Below are 20,812 nucleotides of genomic sequence, written 5' to 3' on the forward strand. Positions count from 1 at the left end.
CATAGCAACTAAGAGAGAGAATAGTAAGCAGCTTATCAGTTTATATCTAGCCAGAAATTAGTTCATGGCAGTAACAGTTCACTGCATAAGACAATTTCCCTAGGACTTAGACCCTCCAGCCAGCAAGCAGGATTGAAAAAAAATTTCTCCTAATAGTAAGCCAAATACCATTTAACTATTTCACTGCTAGAGCCATTCTTACTTTTTTTTCATACGTATATAAAAAATAATTTTAGGCCCAAAGATTAGTTTAAATCCACAAACAATATAAATGTATTTTCTGAAAGCTGAAGCCTTGGAGAATAAAATGTTAGTTTTTATGCTACATAATATTATCGCACATCTTTAGTAAAAAATACTTTAACAGTAAATAAATAAATAAATAAAAATCAAATAAATACTGTAGCTGCTGACTTTTAATATATACAGTAGACACCCCAGATCATTTTCAGATCGGTCGCCGGGTCCTGCCGCCACCATTCACTCTAAGGGAAACCAGCAATGAAGCCTTTTGGCTTCACAGCCGGTTCCCTACTGCGCACGCGCGAAGCGCACTGCTTATTCTCATTGGCTTGGCGGCGGGGGAAGGAGAAAGAGGATGGAACTTCCGAGGGACGACGATGCGTCGCTGTCTCCTGGAAGCGAGGAAGGGTACCTGTCAAAAACAGGTACCCGTTCCCCCCTCCCGCCTGAAAGGTGCCAAATGTGGCAGAAGCAGATGAGCAGAAGTTCTACTTTTGGGTGGAACTCCGCTTTAGTTTAGGTCACACAAACGCAATATATTACCCAATTTTTTTAACCGAATTATATAGATGACGGTTTGCCAAGTAAAGAGATTGTCAAGTCTTAAATCTGGTGTGTGCAGCGATTTGACATGTGTAGTTCAATTGACATTTTTGTATGCAAATCAAAAGTGGCAGCTGAACCCAGAAGTTACCTAATGTGTGTCACTTCCATGTTCATTCTAGCTAGGGAAGGTCAAAGAACAGATGTTCACTGGTTTCCCTCCCCTCTACCTGACAACAACTGCCATAGGCATCAAGGGCCCCAGATTGGATAGTAGAGCCCAGGAAACCTGGTAGGGGAGTTGTGCGGGGGGCGGTTTAATGGAAGCAATGGGGTGGCTTACAGCTGCCTGATCACTTCCTGCTGACAGTTAGCTTGTCAGGCTTACATGCACTCCCTGCTGCTGTAGCAGCCAGGAGTGTGTGTAACCCTTCCCGCTGCTGGCAACGTATGACATATGTTGGTGGCAGTGAAAAGGTTACAAGGTGCCTCTGAAAGCATAGGCAGTCCTGCTGTTATACATTGCAATGCCAAATCTGGAACATATAAAGCAATGACTAAGCAGTGGTTTAATTGTACCTGGTGCCATCCCTAGGGACCCTTTCACATTTATGCATTTACATTTTACCAAATGTCATGCATTTTCTAATGGGCACTGGAGCATGATGCTTCTGTCTTTTAATTTTGTATAGGCTCTGATCATGTTTAATGCACCTAAAACCTTACTTTATCTATCTAGTAGAGGATATGTGTGTGATCACATGTATGCATTGTGATATGTTAAAAGTCAAGTGTTTGTTTTTTTTGCACTGGTGTGCATTGGGATTCCCCTCCAAATGCATTTTCAAGGCATGGTACCTCCACACTTCTATGTACAATAAATTCATGTTGCAACTTGCACAAATAGTTGCATTACTTCACACACGTTAACATGCCTTAATATGGTTTGCATTAAGATATCCTATTCATTTTTTTTTTTTTTTCAGGACTGCTACAACATCCAGCACACCAAAAGCTGAACCTAACCTTTTTTTTTCTGATGCAGCACACCACAATCCATGGTGGTGCCTTACCATGTCTTGTGGTGAACTGCAACATAGGTTCATTGCCTTTGCACAGTGGAGCACCATTTAATAATGAATGGCAGCACAACACTCTAACGTACAGATGCATCTCATAGAAATTAAATATTTCAGTAATTCAATTCAAAAGCTGAAACTCACATATTTTATATAGATGCATTTCTTTCTTTTAATTTTGATGATTATGGCCTACAGCTAGTTAAAACCCAAAATTCAATATCTCAGAAAATTAGACTATTACATAAGACCAATTAAAAAAAAGGATTTTTAATACCAAAATGTTGGCTTACTGAAAACTATTTTCATGTACAGTATAGTATGCACTCAATACTTGGTCGGGGCTCCTTTTGCATGAATTATTGCATCAGTGCGGCATGGCACTGCCCATACAGCCAAAAGTGCCAATATCTGGTTTAATAAACATTGTATCACTGTGCTTGATTGGCCAGCAAACTTGCCTGACCTAAATCCCTTCTGTGGGGTATTGTTAAGAGGAAGATGAGAGACACCAGACCCAACAATGCAGACAAGCTGAAGGCCGCTATCAAAGCAACCTGGGCTTCAATAACACCTCAGCAGTGCCACAGACTGATTGCTTCCATGTCATTGATGCAGTAATTCATGCAAAAGGAGCCCAGACCACGTATTGAGTGTATACTATACTGTGCATGGACATACTTTTCACAAAGCCAACATTTCTGTATAAAAAAATCCTTTTTTTATTGGTAATATTTTAATTTTCTGAGATACTGAATTTTGGGTTTTCACTAGTTGTAAGCCATAATCATCAAAATGAAAAGAAAGAAATGCTTAAAATATATCACTCTGTGTGTAACGCATCTATATAAAATATATGAGTTTCACTTTTTGAATTGAATTGCTGAAATAAATTAACTTTTTGATGATATTCTAATTTTATGGGATGCACCTGTACATGTTGCAGTATTAAAGCTGTGGCCAAAAGTTTTAAGAATGACACAAATATTAGTTTTCACAAAGTTTGCTGCTTACTATGGTATACTGAAGTTCAATTACAAGTATTTCATAAGTGTCAAAGGCTTTTATTGACAATTACATTAAGTTTATGCAAAGATATTGCAGTGTTGACCCTTCTTTTTCAAGACCTCTGCAATTTGCCCTGGCATGCTCTCAATCAACTTCTGGGCTACATTCTGACTGATGACAGCCCATTCTTGCATAATCAATACTTGGATTTTGTCAGAATTTGTGGGGTTTTTTTTGTTCACCCATCTCTTGAGGATTGACCACAAGTTCTCAGTGGGATTAAGGTCTGGGGGGTTTCCTGGTAATGGACCCAACATTTCGATGTTTTGTTCCCCAAGCCAGTTAGTTATCACTTTTGTCTTATGGCAAGGTGCTCTATCTTGCTGGAAAAGGCATTGTTCACCAAACTGTTCTTGAATGGTTGAGAGAACTTTCTCTTTGAGGATGTTTTGTACCATTATTTATTTATGGCTGTGTTTTAGGCAAAATTGTGAGTGAGCCCACTCTCTTGGCTGAGAAGCAACCCCACACATGAATGGTCTCAGAATGCTTTACTGTTGGCATGACACAGGACTGAGGGTAGTGCTCACCTTTTATTATCTGGTCAAGGTTTTTTCTGGATGCCCGAAACAATCAGCAAGGGGGTTTATCAGAGAAAATATCTTTACCCTAGCCCTCAGAAGTCCAATCCCTGTACCTTTTGCAGAATATCAGTCTATTCCTGATGTTTTTTCCTGGAGAGAAGTGGCTTCTTTGCTGCTCATCTTGACAATAAGCCATCTTTTTAAAAGTCTTCGCCTCCTTCTGCGTGCAGATGCACTCACACCTGTCTGCTGCTATTCCTGAGCAAGCCTGCACTGGTGGAGCCCTGATCCTGTAACTGAATCCAATGTAGGAGACAGTCCTGGTGCTTGCTGGACTTTTTTGGGCATCCTGAAGCCTTCTTCACAAATGCAGTGGAAATGTTTTTTATGGGATTAAGTTCATTTTCATGGCAAAGAAGGACTTTGCAATTAATTGTAATTCATCGGATAACTTTTCATACCATTCTGAAGTACATGTGAAAATTAATATTTGTACCATTCTCAAAACTTTTGGCCACGGCTATAAATATTGTGGTTGTGTGCACTAAGCCTTAAAGTACTGCAGCATGTGAGAGGTCCACAGTTAATTGATGAGACATCACCAGCACTTATATATACACTCAGGGTCCCTTTTTTTAGTTAACATAGTGACTGTCATTATTGCGCCTTGAAAAAGAGATCCCGAGTTCTCCCAAAGTGTTGGCTTACTTAACTGACATGACACTGCATAAATAAGAGTGTACAGCATATGTGTGCAATGGGACACTGGCAATGTCTGATCGTTTCACCGTGGTTTGTATTATAGCCACCATGGGCACCCATCTGTTACCAAAGTTGAACACTGGAAGGAGTGCAGTCCTCACTCAGATCTGCTGAGGTTGAAGCTAACAATGCTGGTTTACCAGGCTTGCGAAACAATGCTAATGTATAACAGAACAGGACAACCAATTTTTATTTTGTGATATAGAACAACTTGAATTCTAAAAATTAGTTCAGAGTCTTATTGCATAATAGCAAGGCTTTGTTTAATTGGTCCAACATCTGTTAAAAGCTCTGGTCTTGTCTTATGTTTATTTCCACCCCTTTTCCTGAACAAACGCAAAAATTCTTAGAAGTTTATTTATTTTGCAGGGAGAGCCAGGGACTGCAGGAATCCCGGGAAGGAAGGTAAAAAGATGACAGAGTTTGGTCCGCTCTGCTGCTATAAAGGAATTTAATATGTAACAACAAACTGAAGGATAAACAGTGTGATAATGTCTGCTGCTACATGTGAATTATCTCTGGCACACACACAGTAATAATAACTCTTTATGAAGTGTATTTTGTTATCTTACATGCAATCACATAATGGTTCAATAAAACACCTGTAGAAGTCTGTGGGGTTTACTAAAGGCAAATAGGCTGTATACTTTGTAAGGAAAGTTGCACTTTACAAGGGAATCTTCCCCAGAGCTTAGTGAAAGAGGTGCAATGTCACTTTGCAAAAAATACCCAATAACGTCCAAAGAGAATTAAAAAAAAAAAACAGCTGCTTGCTTGCACGTGATTGGATGTTGGAAGTCAGCAGAACTTTGCCTCATTTAATGAGCTACGGGGAAAATTATCTTGCAAAGTGTAATTTCTCTTGCAAAGTAAACAGTATGTTTAACCCCTGTGTGAAATTGGCTTCTAAGCTCAGTCCTAGTTCTACTCGTAGCTGAGACAGAAAATGAAATGTTTGCTTTAATTCCTCCCTTGCCAGCAGCACATACATTTCCTTGGATCCCCTGCAACTCTGTTTGACCATTAGGAGTGAAGGAAATACCTGGTACTTTGGGGAATGGTGGAACATGTTATTCATTCCATGTTACAGCTCTGGTACATGGTGATTGATGCAGTTTTGTCATATAGGAGCAGAGAGAGTCCTTGTCCTGTATAAGCTCCAATATGAGTGATTGGTTTGCGCAGGGATGTCTTTTTTTTGTTTCTGGGGGTTGAATGGTGGTGCACTTCAGGGTTGCAGAATTAGGCACTTCGGGGTTGCAGAATTTGAGCAAGGGTACATTTTTGTACCTTTTTTCTTTTAGCTGTGACTGATATATTACTGCTCAATGTTACAGTGGTTAGATTTAGGACCCTTCAATGCAGGAGGGAATGTTTTTTACCCATGAATCCTATGAATCCACAGCCAGCTTGCATGAAATATTGACATGAAAAAGTAAATTGTTAATACAATCTAGTTACGGTCTATTTCTGCACTTACGGATAAAACAGTTAATAACAGAATAAAAGGAATGTATTATATTACACAGTATGCGGTATCAGATGGCTTTAAGCCATAGAACATTGACTAACTCTGATGACATATCGCTTTCTAGCAAACGAAACACAATATGAATGTGTGTCTATTATTTTTTGGTCCAAGTGGATATTGTGGTATTTACCCTTACAGTGAAGAGAATGGAAGGCAACAATTCCCTCATATGTCTCTGTATATCAGAATAAATGGACTAACTTGATACTCTAATGAACGTAAAGATAATGGAGGTAATGGATATTGCGGAACATTCTGCAATATTCTGTCTCAGTATGAGATTAGTGTTTTAAATCTGTATCTAGATACTTGTTTTATACATTGTGCATTAATAAAAATGTATTTTATACCTTTATGTGAAATCCATTAGGGTATCGAGATAGTCAATTTATTCTGATATACGGAGACATACGAGGAAATTGTCTCCTTCCGTCCTCCTTATTGTCACTATTAAGATGATGGTACCCCTATATCTTCTAATTTAAATTCCTACTTGAGACCCTCCCTTTATTCTTTACCCTTACGAAAGGAAAACTGAAATAATTAATCACATGCTTCCGTATGTCCCCCTCTCTCCTCCCTGATAACATTTATCTACCCAAGTGCTTGGCTGAAAGTCAGTCTTCTCCCAGTTCTCACCATGCCCATGCCATAGCTCTGCAGCACGTGGAACTTCCATCTACTGTGTACATGAATGTCATAAAATAGAAGTAAATTGACTACTCATTTCCCAGCATGATTGCAAATGAAAGGTCATGGGAGGTATAAGAGAGAATGTATTTAATATGTCTTTTGAAGTCAGACATTTCTGAAGATTCCTAGACTTATAACTGCAAGCTAAAATTACCCACTTCAGGATAATCCAATGGTTCCCAAAAGCAAGCCTGTCATGAATAAGACATGGAGGCCCCAGTGCTAACCTCTCCTTCTGATTGCCTAGCTGTCATCCTGACCTTCACGCTTGAAAATTTTGAGTCAATGACTCAGAGCAGGTGTGTAGATATAGACTGTATATTTGTAAGGATTGTGCGTCTTTATAACAAAGAGAAAACTAGAATTTCTGAAAGAAGGTCAGTAATAGCAGCACTCATATTGTTCACATAAATGAAAAGCAATAGACTAGCACACAATCGGTGCATTCAATTTTTTAATGCTAGTTTACCCAAAGGACAAAAAAGTGTGTGTATGTTTTCCCATGTGTATGTGTGTCAGATGCAACATAAAATAAAGTATCACATAGAAATACAAAGTATACTATAAAGCCGAATCACCCCAAATTACACCCCATGGAGTAGAAGATGGTAAGGCCCCAAACACAGGGATGTTTCCGGGTACAAGACCCACCTAGGTGTAGGTCTCTGCTGTTGAAGGGGTCTTGTACCCTGAAACATCCCTATTTTTGAGATCTCACCTTCTCCCTCCCCATGTGCTGTTATCTGGGGTAATACTGCTTTATTTACTTTATACTTTGTATTCCTATGTGACACTTTGCTTTATGATGCATCTGATGCATATATGTATCTGGCATATGTATAGAATAGTTTTTGTATGATGTGGCTGTTTTGATATAATATATACAATATATATGTAGCACCCTACAGGTAGGTGCTAGGTAAACGTATAGTGGGCCTTGTCTGACTAACAGCAGGGCTGTGATTTATTTAGCTGGGGCGTCAGGGCCTCCAGATGTGCCTGCTGAGGGGAGAAGTATCCACACTGGCTCCTGTGAGAGGCTTCTCATAGGGCAGTGTGGGAAGCCCAATCAGGGGACACATCCTAGTTTGTAACTACCCCAGAAGGCAGATTATGCTGCAAAGGATTCTGGGAGTGGGTATAAGTTTGGGGGGAAGTGCGTGGCACGGTGTCTTTGGCGGGAGCAGAGTCCTAGGAAGGAGAGTGTGGCTGTCTCTCCTCCTGTCTGAGGAAAGTGGATGTCTCAGGGAGTCGCCTGAGTGTCCAGACAGTGCTGAGGGGATCCAGTGTGCCGAGAGCCTGCGGAGAGAGAGAGGGGTCCAGTCCCAGGAAAGCCTACACAGGTCGTGAGTACTGAGGATTGCCCCTGGGGGTCTGCCTGAAGTTAGAGGGGACCACTCCAGAAGAGGTTCTGGGATCCAGTGTCAGCTAGCTGCAAAGGGAGTACCGAGGTTGAGGACCCTGAAGCTACAAAGGGGGTACATAGTCAGTGGACCCTGAAGAGTTAAAGTCAAAGGGGGGCACCTGCAGCTGGGCCCGGAATTGTATAGAGTGTGTCAGTTGCAAGTACAGCTATACAGAGTTCTACTTCATACTACCTCAAGCTGGCCAAAGCGGGGGACAGTATTCAGTGATTTATACAGCACCACAGTGTCAGGAGTTCTACAGTTCTCAGTCCTGAGTCTTCTGGATTAAAAGTCGAGGATTCAGCACTTCTGTGTTCTACAGAGTATTCTCAGCGTTAGTGAGCACCGGCTGGCGGCAAGAAAGCGCCAACGGGCATTTTCAGGAGTAAAGTCCCATGTGTAATTAGTTCAAGCATGAATCCCACTCATTCTCTTCTCCCATCCCATTTAAATCAAATAAAAACCACAAACAAAGATGCCGGAGTTGTCACTGCTTCAGTTATCACACCCAGGGTCGCAGCTCGCATGGGCTGGAGAGAGTACCGGTACCAATAGGAGACCCACATCAGGCCACAGGCCTGGAAACCTTGCTACATATATGCTTTGTCCTTTCGGTACATTAATATTAAATAATGAAATGCACTGATGGTGTGCTAGTCCAATGCTTTCCATTTATCTGCATTTTGGAGTAATAGGGAGAACTCCACTGTTGGTTATTTTGCATCCAATTATTTTCCTTTTTCCACTTATGTTACTTTTATATAGTTGTGCAAAGATTATATTCCTTTATTGTAACATAAATCATTCTCATGACAGATTTATTTTTACTGTTACTGAAAGTTTACATACTTGGCAGTTACTGAAGCAATGCATAATAGGACTTGGAATACATCTAGCACCACAGAGGCAGCTTGTCCAACAATATATCTTTTAGAGAATCCAGCGGGGGATCTTGGCAAATGACCTGAATCTTACAGTAAGGAACTGTGTACACAGGCCTTTGTTTGCATCAGAACTGCTTTGCCACCATACAAAATTAGTTTGATGTATTTTAAAGCAGTTTAATGCAGCTAAACAGGAGGTCAAATGCAGGTTAAAAGGGGGTTAACTTCAGATCAACTGCACCTTTGAAGGAATTCAGTTGAAACTGTTCTTAAATATAAGCTTAAAGTGTTACTAAAGTCATCTTTTTTAAAATTAAAATAACAAACATGGTTTACTCACCTGCTCTGTACAGTGTTATTACACAGAGCCTCCTCTTCTCAGGTCCCCCAGCGGCGATCCTGGCTCCTCCTCTTCATTCATGTGACTCCATAGCAAATGGCTTGCTATGGAGGCACACAATTGGGTTGATTTACTAAAACTGAAGAGTGCAAAATCTGGGGCAGCTCTGCATAGAAACGAATTAGCTTTCAGGTTTTATTGCCAAAGCTTAATTAAACAAGTCAGAAGCTGACTGGCTAACATGCACCACAGCTGCACCAGATTTTGCACTCTTCAGTTTTAGTAAATCAACCCCAGTGTGTGCGCAATCACGAGCTGTGTGTCTATGGAGCCTTAGCCCCGCTCCCACTTCCTCCTCCCTGCATTTGATTGACAACAGCTCCAGCTCGAGTGCTGTGTGAAAAGGAAGAGAGGGGAGAATAGATGCAGCCGTGCACAGGGTTAGAGAAATAGAAAACATTTTTTAGCTTTAGTATCACTTTACATACATCTGAAATCATGGCACATTTTCCCCCAACTACACCAGCCATGAAGATAATTTAAAAAATATATGTGTTCCCTAATAGTATTGACGTGTGTTGTTTGCATGTGCTCTTTTAGTTGGGCGGTAGAAACTGGCAGTTGAGCCGCAGTTTTAACACCCCCCAGCACCTATCTAAACTGTTTCAATACAGCCAGATGAAGCTGCACAGATGCATGTGACATGGCCCATTTTTAACTCGGTGTGCAGAGTTAGACAACCATCTGTCAAACTCAGATCAACAACATGTTGAAGGAACTCAGTTGGAACTCAGTAATACCCGAAACGGTTCTTAAATACAAGCTTGATTGAATTTATAAGGCATGGTAGTGCGTATTGCAGCATTATAGGGTTAAATCAGGTAGTGAAGAGACATTATAACATTAGCCTGTGCCTATTAAAGAAGCACAAAAAACAGGGATAGTGGGCAGGAGGTTTACCAATGCCAGCTTGGGGCTAGGAACATATTTATTACACCCCTTTAAAGCCTCTGTAGCACCCTCCTAGGTAGGTACTAGTGAGAGAGTATAGTTTTAGCTCTGTCTGCCTATCAGAGGAGCAGCAGGGAAATCTATATTGTTTCTGCCTACCAGAGAGCATGATCTGTGTGTTAGGTCTGCTCAGTGTGCTCAGTGTGTGATTCATTGGGTCTAGAGAGTGTTTCACACTGGTCCAATACAGAGGCATATTGGACAGTGGAAGAAATCTGACCAATGGGTATATAGCCTTTGATACAGCCTCAGTGATTGGCACAGACTGGCTGTTTCAGTGCATTGTGGGGTGTGGTATAAAAGCCAGGAGTGCTGCAGGGTCTTTGGCTGGTGAGCAGAGTCCTGGAGGGAGGCTGGTGGCTGCCTCCTCCTCTGTAGCAGTGGCACGCAGTTACAGGCAGTCGGCCTGGGGACCAGAAGGAAGGAGCTGAACCCAGAGGTCCATGAGAGCTGACTGAAGGGGTAGAGACACTGGAGACCCTCGTAAAACAGTATCGTGAGTACAGGGGATCGTGTCCAGGGGCCTGACCTGAGGGGGCCAACCTGGTGTAGAATAGTCAGCGAACGGGTGTCAGCAGGTGCAGTAAAAGGGGGTACTAGGTGTGTATCCCGAAGATAATTCATCCTAGCAAGTCATCTACCTAGAGGCATTATCCTAAATTCATCGAAGTGGCAAGGTGAATCAGCAGCCTGGCTGCATCTTCAGACAGAAATCCTCATCTATTGTGAATAGTTCAAGTTGGAGTATCCCACTTTTCCCTTCTCCCATCCCTAATTTAAATAAAACCACAAAAACAACTACATCCCCTAGACTGGTCATTGACTGAGCCAGAGAGTAAAGAGTTAAATTGTGCATGCTGCAGTTGCCATCGGTAACCCAGGGGATCCCAAAGTGAACAATCCAGCAGTCCTCTAGGGGGCAGTGCTACACCTCTGAAACCCCATCTACTCCCAGCCCAGACATTCAGAGCTTACACTAAGTGATTATGTCCTCCCACTGGGCAGCATATTATAACCTACAGTTAGGATATGTATCACTATACCATACTTAAAGTATAACTAAAGGCAAAACTTTTTTTTTAGTTTTGGATAGAGTAGAGAGGGATTAGAACACCTGCCAGATTTTATTGCTGTCTGTGCCCCCATTAGGGAAATTCATCCTCTCTATTTGTCCTGTTCGCCATTATCATTGAAAGTGAAATTAAAAGAAAATCCCAAATTGTGGGTTGTCTCCAGAAAAGTATTAGAAGGAAAATCTTCCAGTGGGGACACTAGTTCTGGTGATCTGGTGAGCCGTAAGGAATTTGCAGGGATTTCCTTTCACTTCCTGTTTAGCTATGGGACAGGAAGCGGAGGTAAATCACCTAAATAGGACACAGATATCAGAAAAAAAATCTGACAAGAGTATAACCCACTTTTACTCTATCCAAAATGATAGTTCTACTGTAACCACTTGCCACCAAATCACATACCTGTACGTCATTTGACGTCAAGTGGTTGTATCGGGGTGATGCCACATCACCACGGTACCATTTTTTTTTAGAAACGACGGTTGACTCTCTTGTGATAGCAACCAGAGCAGCTAATTAGCTAGCAGCGGAAGGGGACGTCCCCCCAACTCGTGCCACCTTCCGCAGCTCTCTCTGGCTCTTCTGTCCCACCGGAAGACCCGAACTACCAGCCGGCATGTCCACTGGCTGGCTCGAAACCTATACAAAGCCGAAATCGGCTTTGATCAGGTCTCCACTATGGTAACCCGGAAGCAATGACATGACTTCCGGTTTACCTGGCTGTCAACCATGCCATTTTTTTAAAATCTGATCTTGGCGTTTTGAATGCTTTCAAGTGCATAAGAGGGATTTAAATTGTTTGGCATCATTGGGCGGGCGTGCACAGTTTTAAAGCATGACATGTTTGGTGTCTATTTACTTGGCATGACATCATCTTTTATATTTTACAAAAACATGGCTTATGTATTGTGTTTTTTTAGCATTACAATTTTAAAAAGCGTATTGCGTTTTAAAAACCGCTGTGCAGATACAGTGTGACATAAAAAATTGAAAAACTCACCAATTTATTCTCTAGGGCCTTTGATTTAAAAAAATATATATATAATGTTTGGAAGTTCTAAGTAATTTTCTAGCAAAAAAAAAAAATGATTTTCACGTGTATACAAAAAGTGTCAGAAATGCTTGGTCTTCAAGTGGTTAAGGAATCCCCTATTCAGACGAATCAAGGCAGTAGTGTGGTTATTTCTCTATTAAGATCATGCTGAGCAATATTGCCCTGGTGGAGAAACAGAACTTATTTATAAAAGGAATTATCATTTATCTCTAATGAATTCTCTCATTATAATTACTACATTTTCAAAGCCTGATTACTGGGAATTGAATATACCATACCAGTTAGGGCATGTGTTGTATTTATTTATTAAGGGCTTGATAGCATCTATCATGGTAGCAAGAGAAGCTCTTTTAATTAACCACTTACCGACTGCCGCACGACTATTTACGTCGGCAGTCAGCCCCTCACGGGCAGAGCGACGTAGGGCTATGTCGCTAGCCTGTGAGGGTTTAGGGAGCGAGCGCGCGGCGCCGGATGCGCGCTCCCGCTCGGTCATGGACCCCCCCGCGCGTGTGCCCAGCGGACCCGATGTCCGCCGGGCACTCGCGATCGTCCATGACAGCGGGAGAAAGGCAGGCGGCTAATGTAAACAAAGCCACCTGTCATTCTTCCCTGTGTAAGAATGGAGATCAGACAGTTCTACTATGTAGGACCGTTGATCTCTGTTCTTACACTAGTAGCCACAGCCAATCACAGTTAGAAACACGCCCCTAGGACACACTTAACCCCTCCCTCTCCAATACAGTTAACTCCTTCACTGCCAGTGTCATTTTTACAGTAACAATGCATATGTATAGCACTGATTACTGTAGTAATGTCACTGGTAATCCCAAAAGTGTCAAAAATGTCAGTCAAGGGTCTGATCTGTCTGCCCCAATGTCGCAGTCCCGCAAAAAAATCGCCGCCATTACGCGTTAAAAATTACAAAAATCTTTCCCTTTCTTAGTAAACACAATAACTTTTGCGCAAACCAATCAAAATACGCTTTTTGCGATTTTTTTTACCAAACATATGGTAAAAAGAAATTTTTTGATTTTTACATTTTTTTTTGGGGAATTTCATATAAAAAAAAAAGGTGAAAAATATTGTTATTTTTGCAAAATTTACGCTCTTTTTTTGTTTATAGCGCATGATCAAAAAATCACACAGGTGAACAAATTCAACCAAAAGAAAGCTCTGTTTGTGGGAAAAAAAGGACGCCAAATTCGTTTAGGTACAGCACCGCACAACCGCTCAATTGTCCGTTAATGTCACTCAGTGCCGAATCGCAAAATAGGTCCTGGTCAGGAAGGGGGTAAAATCTTCCGGGGCTTACGTGGTTAATACTGTTGGACATGTGATTTCCTTATATAATCCAAACATGAGATCCTGCAAGCACAGACTTAAGCTCATATTTTGCTCCATACAGTATCTGCAAATCTAATATCCCACAGTCCGTACTTTACACTGACTCGGGTAATGGTCTCCGGGTGAGATTGATAGCTAAGCATTTTACCTAAATGCTAAGAAAACTTCTGCTGCTAATTACATTGGCAGTCGGAAGGGGTTGCTGCCTATCATGCTGTTTTAAACACTAATGTGATCTGTTATGGCACATTAGACAGTCAGTTGACTCCCTGCCTGCACTGGGGAAATCTTACATATTTTAGTCCTTGCTGGATGCTTTGTATATTGAGCATTGTATGTGATATTATATATATAAATGAGTCTAAATATTTAGAATAGCAGTTTATTCATCTCATTATAGATATACTAAGTTCACCGTCTCTGTATAAAGTTGCAGTTAAACATACAGATGCTTCTGCTGTCTGCCCTCCACTGCTTAATTCTGCTCCCACACCCAGCAGACAGGATGTTTAATTTCATGGATATTACTGAAAATGATTAAAATATAAGGTTAAAAAATAATCTGACCCAGGTGCTAGATATGCTACGTATTTATTACAGGTATTTACTGTATATAGTGTCAACAATGTACTTTGCTTTACATATATATTGTGCATTCTCGTCATTCCCTGCCCTCACGGAGCTTACAATCTAAGTTCCTAAGGCAACCTATACACTAAGAATTTTCTTTCATTCGACCGTGTATGTATGGCCAGCTTAAACTTGTATTCATATGTACACATACTAGAGCCAATTTAGACAGGAGCCAATTTACCTTCTAGCATTTCTTAGGAGTGTGGGAGGAAACCAGAATACCCAGAGGAACCTTATGCAAGCACAGGGAGAAAATGCAAACTCCAGGCAGGTAGTGACATAGTTGCAACCATGCAATAGGGTCGGCTAATTTACGGGGCTAGAGTAAAATGAAAGTGTTAAATGACCCAAGCGCTCACTCTATATGGGGATTGTAGGCGGGTTGCTCTCCTCAGATGGGGAAACTCCAAAGACTAAAAACACGAAAGAAAGGAGGAGAAAACACCTAGTGCACTACCCTTAGACACCTTCTGAAAATGTATTTGAATGCCCAAATTATACATAACACAAACATGAAGAGTAAAATCGCATACAACAAGTCCACCTCAATGTGGAAAAAGACATGTCCCTGTGTTAGGACCGTTGACGTGCTTCGGGGGACACGCTCCCTTCCTTTAGAGCCTGAGCCATTCAAATACATTTTCAGAAGGTGTCCAAGGGTAATGCACTAGGTGTTTGCGCCTCCTTTCTTTTGTGTTTTTAAAATGAAAGTGTTACTGAACCCACATCAGTAAAATCAGTCTGTATATGCAGTAAAGCATGCCTGTAATACTCGCTGTGGAACCTAAGGGGGATAATCCTTTGCATTGTGTAAAAAGGCTGTTTAAATCTGTCTCCTCTAATCCTTCCCCAAACCATCTCCAGATAGTACAGGGTTTAGAGAGAGTTTTTATTTTCTTGGGAGAGTGCATGTGATCAGCACAGGGCCAATCAGCACTGTACAGTCAGAGGGTCAGGGGAGGACTGAGCCAGAGGGCAGGGGGGCAACTGCCCCCCGGGCTGCTCTGATGTCCCGTAAAAAGGCTGCACTGCTTCTGCCACAGACATGCCTAAAGGATTACTGGTGATGAGAAGTAAAAAGTCCCAACTTTTGACCTACTGAGTGTGGGATGAAGACAAGAACGGAACGCAGGCCCCCCCCCCCCCCCAGCATGGGTGGTGTAAACTGTGTCTGAGCAGAGGCCGGTTTCCTGCCCCACTGGAGACACTCCTCCCCCAGGCAGCCCTGACCGAGCTGTCCCAGCTCCCCCCAACTACCCCCTGCTGGCCAGATCAGGAACCCATTTTTGCCTGGTGAGTAGAGAGTACTTAGAGCAGAGCTTCAGCCTGGAATGGGGGTCAGGAGGAGGACGGGAAGATGGAGAGCGGGAGGGGGGCTGAGTCGCTGCGCCATGGCCCTCTGGTTTGTACTTGCCCCCTGGGTCAAAAAGCTGCCAGTCAGACCCTGGTCAGGGGGCCTGCGGCCTCATAGGACAATCATAGGAAAATGAAGATTACTCCTACAAGCTTTAACGAAACACTGATAGAAGTCACAAAACTGTTATATACTGCTGATGAGAAAAGGTATTTAGCAGTTTATATTTACAAAAACTATCTCATTTCCATGTTCTGTGTACTGTGGGAGACCAGATAAAGTGAATGCAGGGTCCTGGGTTTAGTTACATTTTAATTGCAGTGTTCAATGGCAGATTAAGGCCTCTTGCACACGATACTCCTGTTTAAACATCTACTTTTTCAGACATTTTTTTTTTATTTTTTTTATTTTAATTTTCTCGCAAATGCGTTACTGTGCAATTTTGCGCACATGCGTGGAAACTTTTTCTCACATTTCTGTTCTGTACTATATGAAAATGGGCATTTGCGGCGCTTGTTTACGTGCCTGTGTGCATAGGCACATTACAATAATGTCCTATCTGACAATATGTACTCTACATGCCCTAAACCATGCCACCTAATACCTAAATGGCCTACATGGGTTTGAGATGAAATTTTATGCAGAATGTGAACATGAGTACATTGCATAGGTAGCTCAGAATACATACAGTGGGTACGGAAAGTATTCAGACCCCCTTAAATTTTTCACTCTTTGTTATATTGCAGCCATTTGCTAAAATCATTTAAGTTCATTCTTCTTCCTCATGAATGTACACATAGCACCCCATACTGACAGAAAAACACAGAATTGTTGACAATGTTGCAGATTTATTAAAAAAGAAAAACTGAAATATCACATGGTCCTAAGTATTCAGACCCTTTGCTGTGACACTCATATATTTAACTCAGGTGCTTTCCATTTCTTCTGATCATCCTTGAGATGGTTCTACACCTTCATTTGAGTCCAGCTGTGTTTGATTATACTGATTGGACTTGATTAGGAAAGCCACACACCTGTCTATATAAGACCTTCCAGATCACAATGCATGTCAGAGCAAATGAGAATCATGAGGTCAAAGGAACTGCCTGAAGAGCTCAGAGACAGAATTGTGGCAAGGCACAGATCTGGCCAAGGTTACAAAAAGATTTCTGCTGCACTTAAGGTTCCTAAGAGCACAGTGGCCTCCATAATCCTCAAATGGAAGACGTTTGGGACGACCAGAACCCTTCCTAGAGCTGGCCGTCTGGCCAAACTGAGCTATCGGGGGAGAAGAGCCTTGGTGAGAGAGGTAAAGAAGAACCCAAAGATCACTGTGGCTGAGCTCCAGAGATGCAGTCAGGAGATGGAAGAAAGTTGTAGAAAGTCAACCATCACTGCAGCCCTCCACCAGTCAGGGCTTTATGGCAGAGTGGCCCGACGGAAGCCTCTCCTCAGTGTAAGACACATGAAAGCCCGCATGGAGTTTGCTAAAAAACACCTGAAGGACTCCAAGATGGTGAGAAATAAGATTCTCTGGTCTGATGAGACCAAAATAGAACTTTTTGGCCTTAATTCTAAGTGGTATGTGTGGAGAAAACCAGGCACTGCTCATCACCTGTCCAATACAGTCCCAACAGTGAAGCATGGTGGTGGCAGCATCATGCTGTGGGGGTGTTTTTCAGCTGCAGGGACAGGACGACTGGTTGCAATCGAGGGAAAGATGAATGCGGCCAAGTACAGGGATATCCTGGACAAAAACCTTCTCCAGAGTGCTCTGGACCTCAGACTGGGCCGAAGGTTTACCTTCCAACAAGACAATGACCCTAAGCACACAGCTAAAATAATGAAGGAGTGGCTTCACAACAACTCCGTGACTGTTCTTGAATGGCCCAGCCAGAGCCCTGACTTAAACCCAATTGAGCATCTCTGGAGAGACCTAAAAATGGCTGTCCACCAACGTTTACCATCCAACCTGACAGAACTGGAGAGGATCTGCAAGGAGGAATGGCAGAGGATCCCCAAATCCAGGTGTGAAAGACTTGTTGCATCTTTCCCAAAAAGACTCCTGGCTGTATTAGATCAAAAGGGGTCTTCTACTAAATACTGAGCAAAGGGTCTGAATACTTAGGACCATGTGATATTTCAGTTTTTCTTTTTTAATAAATCTGCAACAATGTCAACAATTCTGTGTTTTTCTGTCAGTATGGGGTGCTATGTGTACATTCATGAGGAAGAAGAATGAACTTAAATGATTTTAGCAAATGGCTGCAATATAACAAAGAGTGAAAAATTTAAGGGGGTCTGAATACTTTCCGTACCCACTGTATATGTAGCAATACCTTTGTACCTTCTAATGTAAAAGGAACTGCACCCAAGGGTGGGACGATTGCATCAGATCCAAGGTGGTCTGAAGATTTGGATATGGTTGTATGAAAAAGAGCCTGCATATGTTGGAATGGTAGATGTGTAGAGGGTAGATGTGGCAAGGTGGTTAAAACATGAACATGCATTGATAACATTACTGACCTTGAGTCAAACCACCTGTATACACTTGTAAACATAAAAAGTCTATAGATTTCCTTTTAGAAGCTGTTATATTCAGTCTTTTCATTCAAAAAGCTGCACTCTTTTTAACCCACTCCACCCAGTTGTAATTCTCTTTGAAGTAGTTATTTTCAATGCAGATATATACAGTGGAGTACAAAAAAGCCTATTTAGTTCCAAAGAGCATTTACTATGCTTTCAAGACATTTTCTAGTGCTAAACAGAATTTGAGCTCACATCACACATATTTGATTGGCTGTTAACAGTCACTGACAGTTTAGTGTACAGTGCTTCTCATGGCATACATAGCAACAAAGCAAGAGAAAGCTAGAGTTGTCTTGTTATGAAATTCTATCTGGCAGTAATAGTACTTTGCAATTTAATTATTACTAAGGTTGCAATGTTGCTAATGTTTTTTTTTTTTAGTTCTAAATCTTGCTAAGTACAATTCTCCGCTGTTACTCATATTTCCTGTTAGGGGGAATTAGGTGAAGCTGGCTTGCCAGGGGCACTTGGGCTTCCTGGACCGGCAGGTGTAAAGGTATAAGTACAAATAATCTTGTTGCTGGGTTTATGGTTCTGGTGTGGATGTATTGCAAGATCGTTGCATGCAGTTTAATAACCCCAGCTAATGTGCATCTTATAATAAATTAAAAATAACCAGGTTATAGCTATGATAAGACAGGAGCTTTTCATATCTGCCCATTTACCATCACAATTCTTCTGATCGTCTTTGCGGATATCTTTTTCCAAAAATTTTATATTTGCTGTGTTTTGCATTCTACAATTTAAAAAGCTATCAGATGTAAAATGCTCCGATTTGCCTGGGCATGCAATTGAAGAAATGAGAATTTTTAATAAGTTATGTGTGTTTTCTAAGATATGCTCTACTGTATACTCTGGGGGTAATTTACTAATACTGGAGAGTGCAAAATCTGAGCAGCTCTGCATGGTAGCCAATCAGTTTTTAACTTCAGCTGGTTCAATTAAGATATGACAAAAAAAAAAATGCAATTTATACCATGCACTTTTTCTGCAGCCTCAGATTTTTGCCATGTGGCAGCCCACCTTTACTTGCATAAGCTTGTTGCTAAATTAAAGCGGAGCTCCACCATAAAGGGGAAGATCCGCTTATCTACCTAATCCCCTCCCTCTGGTGGCACATTTGGCACCTTTCGGGGGGAGCGAGTACTTGGTTTTGAGAGTTACCCACTCCAACTTCCGGGTGATCCGGGCCCCGTCCTCCTTCCCCTGCTGACAGGCCATTCACAAAGCGCTGCACGATTTGCGCATTCGCAGTAGGGTACCAGATGGGACGCTGCAAGAGTTCACTGCTGGTTTCCCTTATAAGCAGTGGTGGCAGCGAAAAACCGGCTGGAGTGAAGTGGATCCCTGGACAGGTAAGTGTCCTAATATTAAAAGTCAGCAGCTACAGCATTTGTAGCTGCTGACTTTTGCTTTTTTCTGAAGGAGCCTGGAGCTCCGCTTTAAGATACTGTAAAATAATATGCTAGGATAGAAATATTCTGGCTTACTTTTCAAGGTGCAGGCTTCAGGGTTTTTATTCTTGTCCGTGCCCTACTATTGAAAAGTCACTGACGAGAAACTAGCATGTGTTAGGACAAATTTACATCCTTATTAAAAAGGTCAGTAATGACAGCACCTATATTTTTACCCTGACAGGTTCTCAGGGAATGTTCAGTGTATTTCTAATGAGCACTATGAGTGTTCATTGCAGTTTTTACATAAGATAGACTTGTGCTTTGCAAGTCAAAGCAATCAGTTTACTTTAATGCCAGCTATCCCCATAGCCAAACTCCAGCACCAGTATATGGGAAGATGGGGGGTGAGTCAAATGCTCCCCCATACATAGAAATACCAACTATGTCAATTAACTTCCTGAACTGTGTTTTGGGAGAGCAAATAGAAAATAGGGGCTGCCATTAAGGAGAATCTGCTGCTTTGCCCTACATGGCTTTAACATGTTTGGTCTTCAAGATTTCTTTTATTGTATTCAATGTAGATATTTGTAGATTAGTAAACAGATAAAGGGTAAATTAGTTATTATCAACCACATAATCAGAAAATTATTTTCAAAGGGTCAGTTGACTCTTAAGTGTTAATTTTCTAAAATCAAGGGGTAAAACAAGTGCAATCTTCTGATAAAGTGTTATGGAGACCACCACCGACACCCAATTCCACAGCCTCTTACTAATTAGCATAGACCTCACTACAAGGGTCTGTGGAAGCAGTAGATCATTTATAGGCAAAGATGGCACCATGATAAAATTACAGCGTTTAAGCTTTGATGCATCTCGCTGCCAGTTCTCCTCTGTACTCACATGTCACCATAGGCGTGCGCACAGGGTGTGCCGGGTGTGCCTGGGCACACCCTAATCACCTAGGGCACATTAGCATTATCGCTCTGTTTGCCAGTGAGGAGATGGGAAAGATCTCCCTCTGACCTGCTCTGCCATAAGAGAAGTGCCACACACTTCTATTTCACTTTGCCAGCAGGGAGAGTAATGTATCAGGGCCATGTACATGTAGGCAAACACATGCATGTGTATTTAAACTTTGGGGTGCACACCCTAATGCAATAGGCTGCGCACACCTATGCATGTCACCAGAGTTTGATGGGGCCTGTCTACTGTCATTGACTTTTCTGGAGAAGAGCCGTATTATCTGTAGGAGTGTGTGATAAAGTGAAATTGCCTCCGGATTTC

General features: G+C 41.8%; 1 protein-coding gene across 2 annotated transcripts in view; it reads left to right on the forward strand.

Moving 5' to 3' along the window:
- COL13A1 (collagen type XIII alpha 1 chain) overlaps positions 1–20,812 on the forward strand; it is a 215,102-nt gene that overhangs the window by 97,238 nt on the left and 97,052 nt on the right. The window contains exons 12-13 of one of the 2 annotated variants that reach the window (XM_082269398.1): positions 4,589–4,624; positions 18,565–18,627. In XM_082269398.1, coding sequence (XP_082125524.1) covers positions 4,589–4,624; positions 18,565–18,627 — 99 coding nt within the window. The remainder of the gene's footprint in view (positions 1–4,588; positions 4,625–18,564; positions 18,628–20,812) is intronic. The other variant, XM_082269399.1, reaches the window with a different exon arrangement.

This window comes from Pelophylax lessonae (assembly GCF_965119305.1).
Source record: "Pelophylax lessonae genome assembly, chromosome: 9".
In the NCBI taxonomy this organism is placed as follows: Eukaryota; Metazoa; Chordata; class Amphibia; order Anura; family Ranidae; genus Pelophylax; species Pelophylax lessonae.